Genomic DNA, 21,236 nt, shown 5'->3' on the forward strand with positions numbered 1-21,236 from the left:
CATAATGCTGTCTTCCAATTTCCCAGCACAACCAGTAAAAGCAAGACAAATGCAAAGAATAATCTTCCTACAAGATGTTTGGGGAAGCTTTTAGAACCTGATCCCTTTTATCATTTATCAAAGGACTCTATTTTATTGTTATCCAGAAAAGAAATCTCAGACTTGCTGAAAGATATCCAGAAAATAAATCAATATTCTTTTTCTTTTCTCTTTTCTTTTCTTTTCTTTTCTTTTCTTTTCTTTTCTTTTCTTTTCTTTTTTCTTTTCTTTTCTTTTTTCTTTTCTTTTTTCTTTCTTTTCTTTTCTTTTCTCTCTTCTCTTCTCTTCTCTTCTCTTCTCTTCTCTTCTCTTCTCTTCTCATCTTCTCTTCTCTTCTCTTTTCTCTTCTATTCTCTTCTCTTTTTTCTGCAATGATAAAATGGTCTTCTGTTCATTTTGTTTCAGAGTTAATGTGACTAGTAAGGGAATAGTGGAAGAGGGAAAACTATGCTGTGTATATAACTTTATTTCACAATTACTACAGCAACCCAGTTGGTTCTTTGGAGCTAGTTTCTGACAGCATCACTGTTTTTAAATCTCTTTAAGCAAGAATTCTCAGACCCTGCACCACATATGAAAACAATCCCTGCATTTTGAAAATATTTCAATGATTGTTTTCCATTTTGGAAAAAAAAAAGTAAAAATGATTATAGTCCTGAATAATTTGTTTATACAAGTCAAATACCAAATCAAATAAATGTACTTTTTCATAATCAGCATAAATCACATGACCCAACTCCCATGGTCCAAGCATTCAAGATTTGGGTCCAGTACTGCATTCTAACTTATTTGCTGCCTGAGAGATAAGTGGAAGCATAAAAACAGGCCACTCAGTGTTTGTATTGCTGTTTTCAAATACAGCCTGAATCAGTTGAGGCAGTGGAGTTTTACAGGGACTTCAGTCAGGATAGCACAGTTTCAATGATAGATAGTGATGTAGCCCCATTCCCATTTTGCACTTGTCACTCAGACATCTAAAACACAACTTGCATGTCACAACGGATGTGGAAAACAGATGTTTTAAAGATGTGGAACCTGTGGTATAGAGGGACCACATCTTTTGCTCTAGGGTATAGAGCGGGTCACATATCTTATTCTTGTACCAGCCGGTAATTTGTGTGTAATTATGGAATGTGTGAATTGTAAATCACTGGATACATGTGGAAGACTGTAACATAGGTGCTTGCTAACTATGACATTTTAGGTTTGTCTTGAACCCCCAAACTCTTGTTATCAAAGATGCACGTGGCTTGTTTTCCAAAGCCTACACCAATGTAGAGTGTGTGACTAAGTGTACATTTCGAATGCTGAGTATTTGTCTCTCTGTACTCTGTAAGATATGTGCTCTGTGATTATTTCAGACACCAAGTACATGGAGACTGGCTTTGCCCTTCTATATGTACAAAGTGATTAACAGAGAGCTCACTCACTTTCCTAGGAATAGAAAACAGGAGCGTATATTTTCTTCTTTCGTGAATAATCCCTCTCTGCCCTGTTAGATCATTAAAAGGTTATTTAAACTTTCTCTTAACTGCTTCAGAAACTTTATCAATTAACCACATCCCTATCAAATGATAGTGATAAATCAAACTAAATTACTATGCAGTAGCTTTCATTACACAATGACACACTACTGTAAGGGCTGCGGAAAGGGCTTAATTACAAGTCTAGACAGTCTTGAAAAGGGAGAAGAAAAAAAACAAACACATACTGTTTTCAGCCTTTTAAAGGTTTAGGGACTGTATTTATAGCCAAAGACGTCCAGTACTGAACTTCTACCCACAGTTCCTTTCAGAACCCTGCAGGCTTGATTTCATAACAAGTTCAACATGCAAGTCCTAAGGAGATCCTGTGTACTAATAAAGATGGTAGAAATTTTCCCTTTGAAAACAAGAGTGAATCTGGTGCTCATGAATGTGGCAGTCATACTGTAGGCATGCTTGGCAGAAGTTTATTTGATGATAACTCCACTGGGTCATGAAAAGAAACCACAAAACCCAAAGGCTGTGAGGCTCACAGTCACTCTCGCAAGTGGAAGCAAAGGTATTTTAGGACCTTCTCCTTGCTTACAGACAGAAGAGAACTTGCGGTGTTGCCAGCAGCAGCCCTGTGCCCATCAGAGAGAGTGCAAGACCCTGGGAGCATAGTAATGCAGTCAAGGGTCAGCTGGTTTCTCATCACTCCATTTAAACAAAGGATGGTGCTCGGCCTGGAACTGTGCATCCTGGAGTTAAATACAACCTGAAGCATATAGAAAGCAGAAAATAGGTCATTTTTTTAAGCTGGAGTTAGAAGCATAGCAGGAGTGTGAAGGATAAAGCCAGAAGAGCCAGGACAGAAAATGAGATGCATCTAGCAGGAGATAAGAAGGGTAGCAAAATCAGTCATTCTCATAAGAAGAAATCCAGGTGAAGGAGACGTGGTGAAAGGAGAAGTGTCTTTTTTTTATTATTTATTATTCTTTTCATTAAAAGTTCAGCTATTACTAGATGCTTAGCACAATTAACACCAGTGACAGAGTGGTAAAATATAAGCCTAGAATAAGAAAAGGCTAGGTTAGAGATCCTTCAAATCATTTAGCCCTTTTTTAATTGGCTGCACCTGGTGAACTCTTTAGTACAATCTTTAAAGAATGAGCTTCTTGAGTCTGAAACAGATTAAACAGTTAACCATTATTTCTCCTAGAGGAGAGGCAGAGAACCATATATAGGTAGTACACATTTCAAGAGGAAGGAAGGGAGGAATTATAGGCCAGCTGGCTTGGTTCTACTTCCCAGAAAATAATCCATGGTAAATAGTAAACAAAGTAATATTAGGCACCTGAGAAATAACAAAACATGGAGATCATCAGTAAGGCAAGTTTTTTCTTAGGATCAAGTCATGCCAGATTAGTCTAATTTTTTCTCAAGCAGTGTAAGAGGCATTATTAATAGGGGAGGAACAGGGGATACCATGCATACTCAACATGAGTACAGCTTTTGGTACTTTCACCTGCCAGTCTCAAAGTAAATTAGGGAAATGTGGTCATAAAGCTGTGATTTTAAGCTGGATGGAATTTAGACTGGCTACATGTACCGAGGGAGTGCTAACAGTGTATCTAGAGATACAAGAGCAGAGGTGCAAGAAAAAATCTTCTTGGATTTGCCTCTTTCACTGCTTTTGTTGGCAGTCCTGGATGACGGAATATAAAGTACACTGATGAAAATTGGGAAAAATTGGGAAAGGCTGCAAGTATGTTGGAGAGTAGGATTTGAAAAAAAATAACTTCAGTAAAATTCAATGTCCCTTCTGTACTGCCAATGACAAAATTGTACCTGAGCTCGACTAGTCAACAGTAAAAACCTAAGAGTGTGATCCAAACAGAAATGACCAGAAGGTTACACTGGATCAAAAGGCAAACAGGAGTGGGATACGTTGCAGAAAAAGGCAAATACTGTTATGAATACATCCTGTAAAATTTGTCAGGCCACAACTGGAATGCATATTTAGATTTTGAACACATTGATGCAAATCAATACAGCCTGGAGAAGAGCAACAAGAAGGATCATGAGCCTAGAAAAGATGGTCTGTAAGAAAAGACGAAGTCTTTTAGTCTTATGAGGGAAGATTGATCTTGTGCATGCTAAGTACACAAAAGACCTTTGGAAAAAAAATGGGGGGGGGGGGGGATGGGGCAGAACATATGCCTTCTTCATTTATGGTATGTAAGAAGCAAAGTAATGTGCTTCATCTGCTCCCATTGCGATCCAGATAAGTCACAGGTCAAGACAGCACAGCCTTGAAATAAATTGCTCAGGGAGGCTGCAGAGTCACTGGTATCAGAGATCTTTAAGTATAAATTGGACAAACAACTGTTGTAGATGTAGTTCATTCTGTCTAGGAGCATGGAGAGGAGTAGATGATTCAGACTGATTTCAGCCCTACTTTTCTACAGTTCTCTGTAATATGTACCATAAATAAAACTAAGAAAAAAGGCCAGAATTTTAAGCAGTCTTCATTCATCCTTTTGTCATAAAATCTTTAAAGTTAGATAGGAACCTTAATTATTAAAGGATTAAACAAACAGAAAACGAAACTCTCATGGAGCAATTAGCAAGAAGCTTTTGAAAAGGGAAGAAAGGAAAAAAAAAATCTTTGTTCTGTAGTCACAATTAGAGTCACGACAATTGTTCAGTCAAGAGCTGCTGTTGTATGCCACGGGAATACAGGCCAAGGTGAAGGCTGCCTTTATTTAAACTGGTGATTCTTTTAGAAAAGTCTCTGTGTACTGTTCCCAGCTAGTGTCTTGCTGAGTCTATCCTCAAGTTTTTTCAAAGAGTAGTAAGACTATCACACTCAATTTTGCTAGAATACATTTGTCCCTGATTATCTGAGATGCTATACAGTGATAAAGCAGTAGCCTACTGTGTGGCTGAAGCATACACAGTTCACCTGCCTGGCCAACTTACATCTCTTTGTCTTCAGAGGATGTGCAAGGCCCTGTGTTTAGCAAATAGAGTTTTATCACTATGTATTTTATTTTATTTCATTTCATTTGCATTTACATTCACTTATTTAATATGCACTGACACACTGTTCCAGGTCTCTGTTGTTTCTAGTTTCCATTTTATTTTTTCCTGTTCATTTTCTTTTACTAAGTGGAACAGCCATTCCTTATAAGGAATGTTCCTTAAAATCAGTACTGCCTTGCAAGTGCCTTTGCTGTTTAAAAAAAAAAAAAAAAAAAAAAAAAGAGAGAGAGAGAAACAGGTACAGGTACATGAGTACATGAGAAGGCATAGTTTCTCTTCCCTGTGCCATTGGCCAACTCAGCTGTTCTGATGAAACCACCGTACATGGAGAAGACTTCTTCCACAAGGCTTCGTCCACACCTCTTGTTCTGATATCCTGTGGTGGCCTCTCTTCCATCTACATCTCATCAGGCCAGACCAAAGGCTGTTTTTCTATCAGTAAATATAACATTTGGTACATAGATGTTACAGGACATAACCAGATTTAAATATACCCATGTAATGTTGCCATGGAAATATAACACTATGATTTAAAAATAAATTTTCTGTATCCACCTTATTTCACTAACACAAATAAGCAAAGCTGCAATCAGACAACTGCTATGCCCATATTTTCTTCTAGTGTATTACCTACTGAAAATCAGAAGAAAGTGAAAACAGGACTTTTTTAGCTACTGAAAGAATCTCTCTTCATGTTATAATCACATTTTACATGCATGCTATGCTGAATTGTTGTACAGCGCTCTGCAGTTAAATCTCTCTGTCCATCTGTAGAATGCAAATGTTTTTCATGTTTCATCTGCATTTTACAGGTGGGGAAAATTATGTAACTCAGCAAAGCCTAGATCATAAAGACAGTCAGTATCACCTCTTCTGACTAGATAGATAGGGCATGATCTTCACTTTTAATCACGTTATTTAGCCATTGAGAGACATAACATTTAAACAGTAGAGCATGGGTTAACTATTCTAGTATGAGAGTATGTAATGCCCAAAGCTATACTCTGAAGTGGGAGACAGAAACAATTGTCTTTGAACTTATGCTGCAGAGGCACTGCCTGTAAAGGAAAGTTCTATTCATTAAAATCAATATGTGAGAAATGAAGTGAAGAGAAATCAAAATAAAGCATATATAAATTGAAATAGGTGCTATACAAAGAAAATTATGCTAATTTAACTAAATCAATTTCTAATTAGACAATAAAAAAATCAGTAAAAACTTCTAGAAAACAGTAAATCTCAGAATACTGTTCACTTTCATAAAAGGCAATGTAATTACCAAGTAGTCTTCGATACCAGGAGCCACTGTGTTATGTGGTGAGCAGAGCTGGTGGCTGTACTCTCTTCACTTTGCCTATCGGGACTGGTGAAAACTAGCAAACAAGGCCCAGGGTCCAACCATCAACCTGACCTTGATTAGGTTTGGTCAAGGTCAGGTTGATGGTTGGACACATCTCTTCAATACCTGAAGGGACAGGGAATCTACCACCTCCCTGAGGAGCCTGACCACCCTCTCTGTGAAGAAATTCTTTCTAACATCCAATCTAAACCCCTCCTGGAACAACTTGAGACCATTTCCTCCCCTTTTATCAGTTGTCAAACAAGAAAAAAGACCGACACCCTCCTTGCTTCAACCTTCTTTCAGGTAGTTTTAGGGAGGGATGAGGTCTCTCCTTAGCCTCCTTTTCTCCGGTCTAAACTACTTCAGTTCCCTCAACTGCTCCTCATAAGTCTAGTCTTCTCATCCCCTCATCATCTTTTTTGTTCTTTGCACACAAATGGAAAGGGGAAAAGTAAGGCCACTGCTTGGTCTGGAGACCTTCAGTAACAAGGCTGTTGGGAGACAGGTACATTTTAAAGAACTCCAGTGAGAAACCTCTCACCTCCATATGGATAGCTGATACTTTTGTGTTGTTGAAGAATGGGCTTTCTTCATCAGTGAAAATACTGTGTTCTTGTTGTTGTTGTTATTGCTGTTTATTTGTCCCTTTTTCCGTTGGTTCACAATGTAACTGTTGACTCTGTAGGCTCACCTCAACAAAATTTGACAGAAGGCTTGGTCTGAAAGACACAAGATGTCAACAAGATGTCTGTTAAACATATGACTTGGCAGCTTGAGGCAGCCCCAGCCGTACGCAGTACCTTTGCCAGTAGCTGAGAGACAGCAGCAGGCTGGTGAGCCAGCATACCTGTGGGTCTTGGCTAGTCTGAGCACCACATCCTGTGCCCAGATATGAAGTCAAGCAAAAGAAACTACAGATGAGAGAGGACAAAACAGAGGGGACTGAGGTCAGGGATTGTAGCAACCATGAAAGGATCTACATTTCCACATGGAGAGGGCAGAGGAGGTGAGGGTATGACTGGGGGGAGGGAGTGGGCAGGAGATCTGGGCTGGGATGTTGGGAGATAAGGTGAGATGTGGTGGAGGGGACAGAGAGAGCCGTGAATATAGCTAGACGTTGATTAGGTTATTGAGGGAATTCACACATCTGTTGCACTCCCACCTGCATCCTGTTAGTTTTCTTCATAAGGTGGGCTGGATAGAGGAGGTTATTTTCCTTACAGATCTTACAGATGTATAATGAAAAGGAGTTCACACTGCAAATTCAGTACAAATCTGTCAATAAATCAGTAAGTCATGAAATGCAAACACAGTTAGCAGGCATAGTTGTTTACAGTTCTTGAAGTATGTGAGAAGGAGTCCTGTGAGCCTGGCTCACTTTATGACTTAACACAGGAAAAGCTGAACAGATTTTCCACTGCTTTTTCCAAATTTCACTTTCACAAAAATGGACTTTTTAGAAGAGAAGAAAATTTTGATGTTTTCAGCCTCAAACCATAAAATGTTTTTAAGTTATAGGCATGTGTAAAAAATGACCTGCTAAAAGACTTTCTGCAAACTTGGCTGGATCATTTCTCTGCACAAATTTGGTCTAAACTATTCCATGTGAAAGAGTTGGAAGTGTCTGCTTTCCACTGAGTGGTTGCAAAATATCTGTTCATTCTCACTCCTACAACTTCAGCTAAACTGATCTGCAGTGTGTGGACACAGATCAGTTCAGAAATCTTTCTGTCCAGTCCAGTAGAGCACACTCCCTGTTTCTATTACTGCTGCATGTCAGACACATTAGTGGTATAAACTGTGGTAGCCTCTTTGTTGCAATTATGTCTTCACTGGAAGATAAAGATGTATTCTTATCCAGGTTAGATGTGGTTATGTGCATCCATGCAGATATGACCACAATAAATGATGTAGCAGAGTGCAATCCATCAGTTTTGTATAACTAATTAGCCATCTCATTGTAGAAAACACAGGTGGGACAAGCATTTAGATTTCACTGTGAAGTAAAAGATTATAGTCTTTGGCATATCTCCACTAGCAACATCATGATAATACTGATACTTTATGATTTTAGAGGAAGTCAACAAAATATATTTATTGCACTGTAAGAAACACACTCTTAAAAAGCATTCAATGTCAGTAAAATGATGCTTATGGAAAGAGCTATATATTTATACTTAATGTTACTTAATCACTGGCAACTTTGCAAATTTTTGATGCACAGTCAAAAGTTCATCTCAGATGCTAACTCAGGTGAACATTGTAACTGTACTTTCCAGACAAATGTTCAACAATTTGTGATTTGCTGCCTAGTAGTGCACACACTGTATTTTTTTCAATAGGGAAAACACATCTGAGAGGTTCTACTAAAATGTAGACCAGGAAGTTTTCAAATAAGATAGATACTCTGATTTTTCCCTTGAGCATCATATTTCCAAGGTTTTAGAGATTTCTGCTGGAGAAAGAAAATAAGAAAAGAAAGAAAATCAAGAAATACAGAATTTGTTTCACTAGTTTATCATTGTTATACCTTTTTTCATTGGTCATCCCTAGCAATGTAGAAAGTGCCCATATATATGCCAGAAGTGCTTCCTTCTGTTATGGCAAGGCAAGGACAACATCTATACAGGAGTTTAGTGAAGAGTTCACATGTACTGTACAAGCTTCACCAAGACAGCTGGAAATCTGTGCACCTACAACTGTGTGGTATTAAAACCTTCTAGAAGTCTTGGTCAAGGGACCATAAGTATTTTGTAGTTGACAGAGTACACGTGCTACTTTTTTTCTTTTCTAGGTTTTCTATTTAATAGTTTAATAGTTATATGACTATTTTTTGATTATCTCTTAGAATGTTGTAATATGCAGAAGCTGCCTTTCTCTGAGGAAGACTTCTGTATCTCAGCATCGATTAGATTACTTCCTAGAAGTTACCACTGTATTAAAAGGTCAGCAACATTTTCTGAGAAGCTTTTCTTCTCATATGGACGTGATGCCATCTTTGCCTTCCCAATTTTCATTTTCCTATCCAATTCTCAATATGTATCTAAGGATTCTGTGCTGAGCAAATTTGCAGAAAAAAGCTGATGAAAGTTAGTTAACTGACTGTGTCTCATAGGTAGCAGCCAATGAACTGCTGCTATAGATTATTAGGAAGTTGTTAACTCGTACTTGACCGTAATCTGATGCTGAGGTAAATGTTTTGACATTTTCTTTTTGCAGTACCTGCATGCAAATGGGATTGTGCACCGTGACTTGAAGCCAGAAAATCTACTCTATGCAACACCAGCACCAGATGCACCACTGAAAATTGGTAAGCACCATTAAATAGTTGCTTCCCTAATTCCTTTGTACCAGTAGTATGTGCTAACTCTATATGCTTCTCACCACTACTTTATTGTAATCTAATGCTAATGCTCAGGTGAACAGCATATTTCTTCTTCAGTAGCATTGTTGTGCATGGTGTTTTAAAAATAAACACAAAGCTAGCCTCTTGTCCTGGGAAATTTACAGCTAAAACCATGCAGAAAGTGGCAGATGATAAAGAGTGTGGGAGGAACAAGATGGATCATGAGATTAGCGTACAGTTGTGTGCACCACTTCTCTGTCCCTATTTTGTTAAACTAGTATTTTAAAGGAAAAGATTCATGGAGGGGTGAGAAGATGGAGGTGAGGTCAGGCTCTCGTGAGTGGGGATGTATTATGCCAATGCCCTCAGGAGCAGCAGCCACTTGCCTAGGGCCTGACCTCCAAAGCTAGGTATGCCCAGCTCTTGTTGGAGCAAAGAGGAGCTCTGAAGAAGCCTGCTGGTGTGGTGTGGTGTGGTGTTGTGTTGTACTATGCTGTGCTGTACAGTTTCGTGTTGTGTTCTTCTCTGCTCTGCTGTGTTCAGCCATGGGCAGCTCCTGGGCTAGGTCATACAGAGCAGTGAAGTACTCCCTGGTGGAAAGTGGGCTGTGGCAGTTCAGATGTGTTAAGCTGGAAAAGGACTGATATGTACATACTAAAAGAAAAACAACAAAAGCCCTGAGCCTCCTGCTCTCTTCTTCTGAAAGAAACAGAGCTCTGCCATGCACCTAGCAGGTGATACTCCAAGTGTGCAGTGCTCCTGAACTGCAATCAGTTTAGAAATACCGCCTCGTGCTGCCTTGCCAGGGAGCATGTGAGCATGCAAGGAGTGAAAGTGTTGCCATGTTCATCATGCCTTTGTTCATCATGGGTTTCAAGGATCCAGATTTCCAAGAACTATTTGCAAGTACTTTCATACACATTTCTAGGAAAGTCTGGCATCTCATGATGATAGTATCCTGATTTACATTCTGTCCTCATTCTTATCTTTCCTGGAAAAGCTCTAATAATGTAATAGTTTAATACAGCCTTGGTGTGATGGCCAGAGTGGTGTGAGGGCTTCTGTAGCATTCACCCAAAGAAGAGGAGCACTACTAGGGATGTCCTCACCTCCATTCTCAGCTCACCTTCCCTCTTCTTCCCCAGATGCCAGCCTGTGCCCAACATTGCTACCATACCAGTGAGTGGCAAATTAGATAAAATTGAAGTGAGACAAAGGTACAGCTTTTTGAAATGCATGTCTGTATCACTGATTGTACGCCCTCAGGCATCTCATTGCATTGTCTGTATGCAATCTTCGGGATAAACAAGTTAAATTTGGGTCAGTCAGGAGCCAAGAAAACCCATTTGTACAGACAAATTTTACTTCTGGATTGCAGTCTGGGTAGATTCCTTAAATTGACCCTCATCTCTGGAAATGACAGTACTGTTCATTTAACTACATATACAATGTGAGAAAAGTGATTTTACAAGGAAATGAAAATGCTAACATTTATAAAAAAAAAATCTTAACAGCTGATTTTGGACTTTCCAAGATTGTGGAAGATCAGGTGACCATGAAGACAGTTTGTGGAACTCCAGGGTACTGTGGTACGTTGCTTCGTTATTTACATGATGCTGGATTTAATGTGAGGATGTTACATTTTTTCTTTCCAGCCTGCCTTCAAAGGAGAGGTATTCATATTGTCCAGCTTAATCAAATCCACTAAGTGTAATCAAAACATGTTTTGGTGCAAGTCCATTATTTGCATGGGAATAAGTCCAACCATCATAAAAATACTGAAATTACTGAAGTAATACTGGAGAGGCATCAGCAGAAATTTGGGGTATGGAAGGCTTAATGGAAAACTCTAAAAATGTATAGACAATTACAAATATTTGAATATTAATTATGGTGAATTTATCTTAATACTTTTTTTAACACAGAGGAAATCAGAATTATTTTTTATAGCATGCTCGTAATTTAACCCCCTGAATCCAAAGCATTTAAGTGAAGACATGGTTTTAAATGTATGCTTTACTTAGAGTATTCTGGTCCATGCTAGATTGGGACTGATATAACAGAGGACTACAGGTGCAGTATCAGTGCTGAAAGGAGCCTTGCAGACTGTCCAGCAGCTTTCAGCAGTGCATCCTGTGCACCCTGCTGGGCTCCCAGTTCAGCATCCTTCTGCACAGCTGCACTTGTGGTGGAGAAGAGAGGAGAAGCTTGCCTGGACTCTTGGTGCCACCAAATGCAGCAGAATTGGATCCTGCACTGCCAGAACATGCAAAAGAAGGAGGCCCTATGTAAAAGAGGATTGCAGCTGCCTCTGCAGTCTGCTCACCCTTCACTGCAAGGCACTTTTGTGTGTGGAAAGAAGCTGATGGCCAAGGAAGTTGGTGATCTTGTTTACCCCAGGGCAAGCTTGCTAGGCTTGCCATGGTGGATGCTCACCCCCAGAAGCCAACATAATCTTGTGCAGAAATATATTTCTGCTGTTCTTCATGCACTTTTGGCCCTGAACAGGCTCATACAAGAGGCTGCAACTTCCTAACAGTGTGCTGGGCTGTAAGCATCTCAGGTAGTATTGGACAGAGCTGAGCCAAGCCATGTGGAAACTAGAGATTTGACATTTGCCTTTTTAACTGTAGAAGCAAAGGAAAGAGAACGTGGGAGAAGACCATAAGATTATTGAGCTTGTAGCCCAGCTAATAGTGCAGTTCAGGTGACATGTCCATCAGCTTATATGTCTTTCTCTGTCAAGCACACACAGGTGCCAAGAATGATTTGGAGTAGCACTGGGTTCCTATCTGCTTAGCTTCATAAGACTGTACTTTGAATATTAACTATTAATGGTCTTGTCTTCTCTCATGGCTGTTATACTACAAATGCCATAAAATTATAGATAACATTTAGCCCTTTTTATGTCTATCTTTATATACTATTAAAAAATTATGATAAGGCTTTTTCACACATAAGAGCCCTCAGAGTAGTGGTGGTTTGGTGTGAGGGTTGAGGCTGAATGGCTGTGTTGAGGAGTGGTGAAAGGTGCTTTGTGCCTGCAGACATGGACCTGCAATCGCTGCTTCATGACCTGAGTTAACCGACCCTGCAGAATTGCTGGTGTTTGGAAGATAGTAATAAAGCATTACTTTCCACAAATGGAGGAAACTCAGGTGCGATACTGTTGAAATGCCAAATTAAACTATGAATAATTGATAGCCACAGGCTGCCAACTTCCACATCCTGCCCACCCTACAATCAACAGCTTCTCCAGGAAGGACACAGCAAGGAAAACATACTGTTGGAGTGCGGATACTTTGGCATCAAGACTTCACAGTCCATAGTCCCTGCAACAAGCAAAGGGATGCAGAAGACTGAAAGAAAGAAGATGGTCACAAAGAACTTAACTTGCTGAGAACTTAACTTGTCCTTTGAATGAACTTAACAGGAAGGGCATAGGTGATTGCTTACAGTAGCACAGTAAAACAAGCCAACACAGGGCTGTGATTCATCATCAGTCTGTTACAGCCAACATCTAAACTAACAACAATACATGATTGCAATCCATTTGCATCATTGCAATCCATTCGCCAAAAGCAAACTTTTGGAAGTTTGGAAAAAATCATACAGCTGTGTAATCACAGTCTAGACATCAAGGCAGACCTGGATGGATGGATGGATGGATGGATGGATGGATGGATGGATGGATGGATGGATGGATGGAGGGGGCTGTTGGTCTCTTTGTGGCCATTTTACAGTGGAAAGAGGAGGAAAGCGAAAAAAAAGGGATGAAAGCTTCTTCTGCCCTTATCCAAAGCAAGAAGACATCCCAAAAAATGTTGTTTGCTTTAGAGGAAACATATCAGCCATCAAAAGGAAAAACCGTCCTGTCTAGTTCATAGCACGCCATCTGGCATTAGCAAATATGACAGAGGGAACACTGAGTGACACCTCTTTTCTTGGACCATCTGCATGTCTTTCTCTAAGGTCATTGGCTGCCTTGCCTCTAAGCTGTTCTGTTAGCTACAGGTTGATCTGAGTTCAGACCAGTTGGGATCTGGTATCCCTCCTCAAAAACTCACCTGCTCACCACCTGACCTGAAAAAAGAATGAAGAGACAGGGAAAGTCTGTGCTCAGACTGCCAAGCATTTGCCCAGCTCCCAGGTGTGAAAGTACTATATGGCAAAACTTGGCTATTAATGTCCTTTGCCTCCCATATTAATGACTTGTAAAAATGCTTAGTATGTTCCTAGTATGATAGATCTTTCAGGTAGGTTGAAGAAGTCTGACCCAGCTGCCTGGAGGCCCTTAGGGAGTCATGTGTGCTCCGACTAATGTCTGGCTCTGCGGAACCTCGCTCCACAGGGATATGGCAGCACACAGATATAATGTTTGCTGTCAATAAGACCTGCAGATACTTGGAAGGATGGCTCAGCAGTATCATTTTGATTATTTTTTCCAACGCTAGTTGGCTATGTCTTTTCTGTAGCCAAAAGGTAAGGGAGGGAAGAGTCTTGGTTCCCCCAGCATCAAGCGCTGGCGATTACACTTCCTACGTGGATCTCCTCTGACATTCACATCCTGCCACCACAGGCACATAGCCCATGGAGGCTGGCCCAGGTCAGAGACCTCTCTGGAGGCTGCTTAGAGCTGAGAGCCTGGGGGCACGAGGTGCTCAGGGTGGGCACATCACAGTTTGAGTGTGCAGAAGTGCACATTTTGGTCACACATGGCAGCAGCAGCAGCTACTGTGTGCAGGGTGAGCCAGGCTGCTCAGCTTTCCTCAAGGTGTGACTGTCAAGCTACTCAGACAAAGGTTGACTATAACATTTTAGGGCTAGAGTCCCCCAAGACCATTCCTTTCCACCTTCTCTGCCCTGCAGGAGGAGTAGTTGCCTGAACTGGTCTTGTCTTTCCTCGGGGAGCTAAGGAGCTTGGAGCTAAGAAAAGACCCATTTCTGAGGCAGTAGTACCTGCAGTCCGTCAGCTGCAGACAGAGGGATGCAGTCCTCAATTTCCTTGTAATGCAGTAGAGTTTACAAACCAAACTAAAGCATGGGACTACAGTTAAGAAAAATAAAAATGAAGGACTGGGGAAGGAAGGGGCAGGCTGTGGGAGGAATAAAGGAAAATCGGATGTGGTCAGAATGGTGGTTTGGAATAAAGTATGCCTACAATGTTACACATCAGCATTAGATATATTCATACAATTAAAATACCAAAAATAAAGCCCCAATAAACTACCAAGTAAACCAAATACCAAAATAAGAATACCATCTCCTTTGCCACGTTGGATTTCCAGTGCTGGTGTGGCTATCCCTTTTACTTGTGCAAATCTAACCTAAAAAGCCATCTGACACCAAAGTTCCCCTGTCACGTTGCACTTTATTCTGTCCACGCTTGGACATCTCTTCTGTTGCTTTATACTCAGTGGAGGGAATCACTTGACTAATTAAGGGCTCAAAGAAGCCCTTAACCTAACTGTTTCAAAGATTCCTGTGAGCGTGCACACAGTTTATGTCAACTTTTTTGACTGTTATTTCTGCATTCAAGTTTCATCTTACTGACAAGACTTTTATCATCTGCAGCACCAGAGATACTACGAGGATGTGCCTATGGCCCTGAAGTGGACATGTGGTCTCTGGGGATTATCACCTACATTCTGTAAGTGCAGGCAGTGCCATGGGGTGCTATGCAGCTGGTTCCTTTGGTTTAAAATACAGCAACTGCATTTTTTATGGCATTATATATGGGATGTGCTGTTGGAAAACAAACAGATGCTGAACTTGAGTTGTGATGTTCCTAATGTTGTTTAAGGAAGTCAAAAGCTAAAGGAGCATGGCAAAATACACAGGTGATGTATTTGATGAATATAATACTTCATCATGAATAGCAGCAAGGTCTGTGCAGAGTCATGGTGTTAATGTGAATGAGCTGCAGTGAGTGAACAGAATGAATGGATGCTGAAAGCAAAAGAAAAAAAATACAAATGTCAGTAAGTGTTGTACATTTTTTCCTCTTTCACAGAAACTATGAAATGTACCATTATTCTAAGTAACTTCTCAACTACAGACTGGGCAAAGAGAAGCTAAGGTGCATGCAGTAGTTTTGCAGTGCCTCTGAATATTGCCAAAGACACATTCCTCTGTGTCAGCCACATATGCTGCAGCAGCTTTTGGATGCAGCCTCAGGCTCAGGCTCAGCCCCATCGTAGCCAGCAGGCAGGGGACAGTCCTGGAGCTTGTCTTCAGATCAGTCTGATTGGTTAAATGATTAATGATGAAAAAGATGTGTTCCACCTCTTACCAAATACCCAGAGATTCATCTGACAAAGGGCTGTGAGCAATGCAGGCCATACAAAAAGAGCTGAAATTTCAACTGCAGACCAAAATTTTCAGAGTTGTGTCTAGAGATAAGCACTTACAGCTGCATTTTAATATGGCTAGTCTTAATTCAGTTGGCAAGCATTGCAATTATTTTATTGCATAAATGGAATCTTTCCAAGGAATCTTTCTGAGAAGTGAAAATTGTGTCCATTGTACTGACACTTCTCTTTATGGCAGAATAAATAACTTCATTTATTCCCTTGCCAACACAGATGCTAAACTGGCTTGTATATGATACTTGTGGAATGCCTTCTGTAGGAAGAAAAAAGAATTTTGCAGATATACATTAAAAATACAGAAGGTTTTCTATATTTAGGCCCATTTCTTTTTCTCCTTCTAGAATTCGCTAACTGTCCAGCAAGTACAGTGCATAATACAAATATTTTGTTTCTGTCTTTTGGAAAGACACAATTATATTTTTCTAGGGTTTATAGTAAAAGTACTTGTGATGGTATATAAACACTCTAATGGAAGCACTAGAAAACATCTTCCGTACATCAGCTTCAAACAATTCATGGCTCTCCTTTTGTGTCCCTTTAAATAATTGGATTCAGTATTCCTATAATACGCCAGAAAATACATGCATATAATAATGATGAATTTTGGAGGCCATGCTTTCCATTCTTGTCATGGTTTTGTTGCAGTTGTGTTATCTGCTCCTTTAAAAATGTGAATCTTTGCCTCAATGCATGGTTCAAGTCTGTAGAAGATCACACCTTAAATATTGCCTGCTCTTACACCCAGTGGTCTGATAGTGCCAGCTTGGGTACCATCCCACTTACACTTTTATTTCAGCTCATATAGTTCATTTGTGTAAAAGTCCAAGGCTGAGTTTGGTGGGAGGGTGGGTCATTTGTGCAGGCAATCATTTCTCATCAGTTCTAGTGGCCCACACAAGAGAAATGGAGAGATTTGAGGTTTGCCATAGGGCTGTCACTGAGATGGGAGAGGTGCCTTTTGTTGTCCCTTTACAAGAATATATGAATTAAGGCATAGCCTTTCCAAGCTATTGAGCAATTGATGAATAGCTTTTCTGCTTGAAGTTGAGAGCCTTCTTTAAGCAGAACTTGCTTTCAAGTGTAGTCAAGAACCAACTGAGAACATATAGCAAATTCCTGTTTTAATATATGGAATGGTATTTGCTGTGTGCAGCCTTTCTAAATCTTACAGTTGTTCAGGACATGCTCCCAAGCCAAGTTAAACCTCTGCACTAGTGTAAACAAGCATGTAAGCTCCTGCTGTGCTTCCTCTTCCTGGTCTTCTCATCCTGCACCACTGAAATCCCATTTGACCTACAGGAAGAAGCCAGACAAAAAAAAAAAAAAAAAGGTACCAGTCTGTTGTACCTGACCATCTCTTCCATTTAGCCAGTGAATGCAAAGCTTTGCAGGTCAACTTTTCTGATAGGTTAGAAGCTGAGACCAGATCGGTAGGCACATGAACAGTAACTAATTCATTAATCCTGCAGCCTAAAGGACAATGTTGCATGTCCCATCCTCATATTTTAGCAGATGGGATGCAGATGTGTACAATACAAAAATGTCTTGTTGATTATGCCTCCCCTCCCAACAGAACAGATGTAAGAGTTAACTACCATGCTACAGAAGACGTGCATATAAAACTCCATCTTCTCACTAATACAAAGCTGACTTACCAGGTGACTAAAAAACTTTGACACATACTTGACAGAAAAAATTATTCCTGCTGCTAACTGTCATAATTCCAGGGAAGCCACACTTATAGTTTTAATAGCGCAGAGGAGCAGTCCTTTTGTATTCTCGCAACAGGTTGGAAATACTACTGTGCATTCAAGATGCAGTTAGCAGTCAACAAATATGTAGGTTTCACCTGTAGTCAAAATTGCATGAATTTCATTAAAGGTATTTTTTACAAATGGATTTAAAAGGGCACTAAACACTGTCTGGTAATGTGTAATTGATTTTGAACCTGTTTACATTGACTTTTCTTTATTTTGTTGGTAAATGATTTAAAATGAATCAGCATAATGCTATTTTAAATGAGAGCAACCCTGTTGGGTTTTACCGTAGTTTAATTTATCTAACTTGAAATCACACCTATAGTTTTACTGATCTAATGGGACGTATAGTGAAAAATCTGTCTGCTGAAATGGAAGTTTTTTGGAGGGTGAAAGTGTATCTACAGAAATTGTTAACTGTTAAGACAACAGTAGCTAATAGTAGTGGGTAATGATGAAAATATTTTTAAGTGTAAATAGAGAATCACTTAGAAGTCATCCAGCACAGTGAGAGCAAGCCTTAAGCATGGTCTCACTACATGTAATCAGTTACCTGGTAACCAGAGGCTAATTTTGGCTGAAGCAGTTGTGGCCTAAGGACTCTGCTCAGCAGAGGTGCTCCCTGGGGAAAGGAGATGACCTGGAACAAGCTCTGAAACGGTGCCGAGAGGCAAACGGGAGGGAAGGGGCAGGGTAACCATGAGCAGCTCCTACCTACCAAAGTATAGTATTTGTAGGCTGGATCCTCGTATTATAATCCATCTCTACCGGACTTGGAGATGAATAATGCACCTGGAATGTGCTCGCAGGGCAGGATTTTTCCTCTGCAATGGTGCAGTGATGCAGCTGTTCAGGCTGCACATCACTCTCTAAAAAACATTTGTTGCTTGACCATCTGTCTCCTTTTTCAGGAATGTAAACACACTGACTGGCTTTAAAAATAATAATAATAAATAAATAAAAAGAAGTCAAAATGCAAGGTTACATTTACTAGATTTGTTGTCATCTTGTTCTTTTCAGTTTGCTATCATCCTCTTGTTGCTTGTTGCATTTTCTGGAGACAGAGTAGAAGATAGACTAGTAGAAGATACAGCTTTTTTGTAGCTCAGATAACTTACTGCTTGAATAAGAAATTCACTTTAAAACATCTGACTATGTGTGTAAACATGATTAAAGTGCAATGAAGTGCAAAAATGACATCATATAAGTAGAACCACTTCTATTAGTTTGCCTTCCCCAGGGTCAGCAATGTGGATCTGTCAGGATATGTATTATTCTATATATTCATAAATACATTCATTAGTGAGGTTACAAAACTTCCTGATAATACTTAGGTTACCCAGGCAAAGATGAAAGCTGATGATGAAAAGCTGCTAAAGGATTTTGTGTTACCGAGTGCCTAGGTGATAGGATGAAAGAATGTACAGTGATGAACATAATCAAAAAACAGTACTGACTTGACATAGAAAAGCTTCTAACTTCACAGGAAAATGAAGGCTAATTCTGTCTTCTCAGAGAGCACATAGAGGGATTCTGATAATTGCTCTCTGAACGTGTTAATTCTCTGCTTGTAAACATTCCAAACAACGGGTCTAAGGTCAGGAGTTGTTAGGAAAGAAAGGGAGATTAAAATCTGAAGTGTTCATCAAAAGTTTTCTAATATGCAAGTCCACAGTGTGCCCATGCTGAGTAGTATACGCACCCACTTCAAAAACACTCAGAGCTGGTGAATATCCACAGAAGAGGGCAGGAAAGAGCAAAGGCTTCAGGCTGAGCAATGACTAATTGTCATGATCAGCAGTTTGCAGTTTTCCTCCAGAACAATCACAGGGGTCGCTGAATGAAAGCTCCAGAAGCAGACTGCCACCAAGGTGTGCAGCTGGCCCTGGTGCACCCGTCTGCAAGATGTTGTGGTTGCTGCAACTTTGCAGCGGTTCAAAAAGTGATGGGAAAAGCTCAGGAGATGAAAGAACCAAGGAAGTCTATTTGGTACAAAAACATCAGTTTCAGTTAAAGAAGTCCGTGAGCCTTGAATCACAGTTTTTCTGCTCCTCCCTAGTTGTCTGATTTTAGCTAGTCAGAGGCTGAAATACTTAATGAATGGTCTGACATTGTATGGCTGCCCTTGTGTTACGCTCCTATATTAATAGTCCAATTACAGGTATGTGACAATGGAAAATAATCACTTTGATCAGCCTTGACCAGTATTTGTGAGTTATTACAACCACACTTTGGTTTGCTCTGTCATAGAAATTGTGTGCAAAGTTCATGTGCACATCCAGGTCTGTTTTCCGAAGCGGTGTTCACATCATGACATACCAGGGACCAAGGCCAAGTAATGCTTGATGAACTTCTCTCTCTTTTATCCTTGCAGACTCTGTGGCTTTGAACCATTTTATGATGAAAGGGGAGATCAGTACATGTTTAAGAGAATCCTGAACTGTGAATATGACTTTGTGTCCCCCTGGTGGGATGATGTGTCTCTGAATGCCAAGGATTTAGTAAGTAAAACAAAAACGAGAGTGCAATACCTTTGCTAATATATATTTTATTAGTATCACTTCCAATGATAAAGAGAGTGCATTTTGGGGTGGGGTGAGGGGAAGAACAGGTGGTTAATTAATTGCTTATGTGGCTCCTTGCTTTTCTTCTTATCTTTGGTTAATTATAGTGCTGTAAAATATCCCTTGGTAGCCCAGTCCTGTAATTTTACAAGGTACTGAGCACTCAAAACAGTGGATATTGCAGTCCATCTGTGAACAAAGCCACAGATTGTTGGTGATCAAAACTGCATTCATCTATGCCTGGCTTTTACTCTTGGTCTTGAGACGTTTCATTGTTCTGTTTTTGCAGGGCATCCACCTTCAGGGGAATGTAGAAACAGACCCTATATCTTGTGCAGTTTTCAAGTCAGAACTTCAGAAGAGGAATATAAAAAGATGATAAAAAGTGATGTGGCATTCTGTCTGTCCCCCCCTTCCGCCCCCCCCCACCCCCCGCCCCCATTTTGCTGGCAGCATTTTTCCGTCTATTTAAACACTTTCTCAGTAGATGAGGAGATGTTACTGTTAAGTATGGTTCATTAGTGAAACATAAGGGCTGACATGCTACCTGTGCTGTATTTGTTTATCCAGTAAAATACTGGATGAAGTAAATTGGATCCAGGGGTATGTCTGTAGTGTTGTGTTTCCCGCTCTTGTGTTTGGTGAGTTGCAGTTCTCCTGATCACAACAGCAGAAACAGTGGCATAGGTAGCATTAGTTTCAGAGTGGACTAAGAGAGAAATACTTATACAGTACTTTCCAGTTCATGTTTATACAAGGTTATGCAGTGACTGAATGAAACACTTGATTTTTGATGTGACTGCATGGTACAATTCTGCACATGAAATAAGGTTAACAGTCTTGCGTATTTTATCTTTGTGATGCAGGTTAAAAAGTTAATTGTTTTAGACCCCAAGAAACGCCTCACAACTCTACAGGCTTTGCAGCACCCATGGGTCACAGGAAAGGCAGCAAATTTTGCACATATGGACAATGCACAAAAGAAACTTCAAGAATTCAATGCCCGGCGTAAACTTAAGGCAAGTCTCTGGACATAGTTTCTGTTTTGGCTATGAAAGTGCGCAGTAAAATCAATAGCTTACAGAGGCCTTGCAGACTTTCCAGAACAACGTCCTTGTGGTTGTATGGAAGCATTTTATTTAAGATAACTGATGTAGGTGGAAAACATGAAGATGATTTCATCAATGTCTGCAAACAGACAAATAAAATATGACATTGACTGAAAACTCTGCACAGACAAAACTGCTGAGAATGTACACAGATTTCCCAAAATCTCTCCCTCCCTTCCTACGTACATGCATGCATA

General features: G+C 40.1%; 1 protein-coding gene across 3 annotated transcripts in view; it reads left to right on the forward strand.

Annotated features, from left to right (window-relative positions):
• CAMK4 (calcium/calmodulin dependent protein kinase IV) overlaps positions 1–21,236 on the forward strand; it is a 161,176-nt gene that overhangs the window by 133,279 nt on the left and 6,661 nt on the right. For 2 of the 3 annotated variants that reach the window (XM_040541153.1, XM_040541155.1), the window contains 5 exons: positions 9,112–9,202; positions 10,753–10,827; positions 14,813–14,888; positions 19,741–19,867; positions 20,797–20,949. In XM_040541153.1, coding sequence (XP_040397087.1) covers positions 9,112–9,202; positions 10,753–10,827; positions 14,813–14,888; positions 19,741–19,867; positions 20,797–20,949 — 522 coding nt within the window. The remainder of the gene's footprint in view (positions 1–9,111; positions 9,203–10,752; positions 10,828–14,812; positions 14,889–19,740; positions 19,868–20,796; positions 20,950–21,236) is intronic. The other variant, XM_040541154.1, reaches the window with a different exon arrangement.

The sequence above is a fragment of the Cygnus olor genome, chromosome Z, assembly GCF_009769625.2.
Source record: "Cygnus olor isolate bCygOlo1 chromosome Z, bCygOlo1.pri.v2, whole genome shotgun sequence".
Classification (NCBI taxonomy): Eukaryota; Metazoa; Chordata; class Aves; order Anseriformes; family Anatidae; genus Cygnus; species Cygnus olor.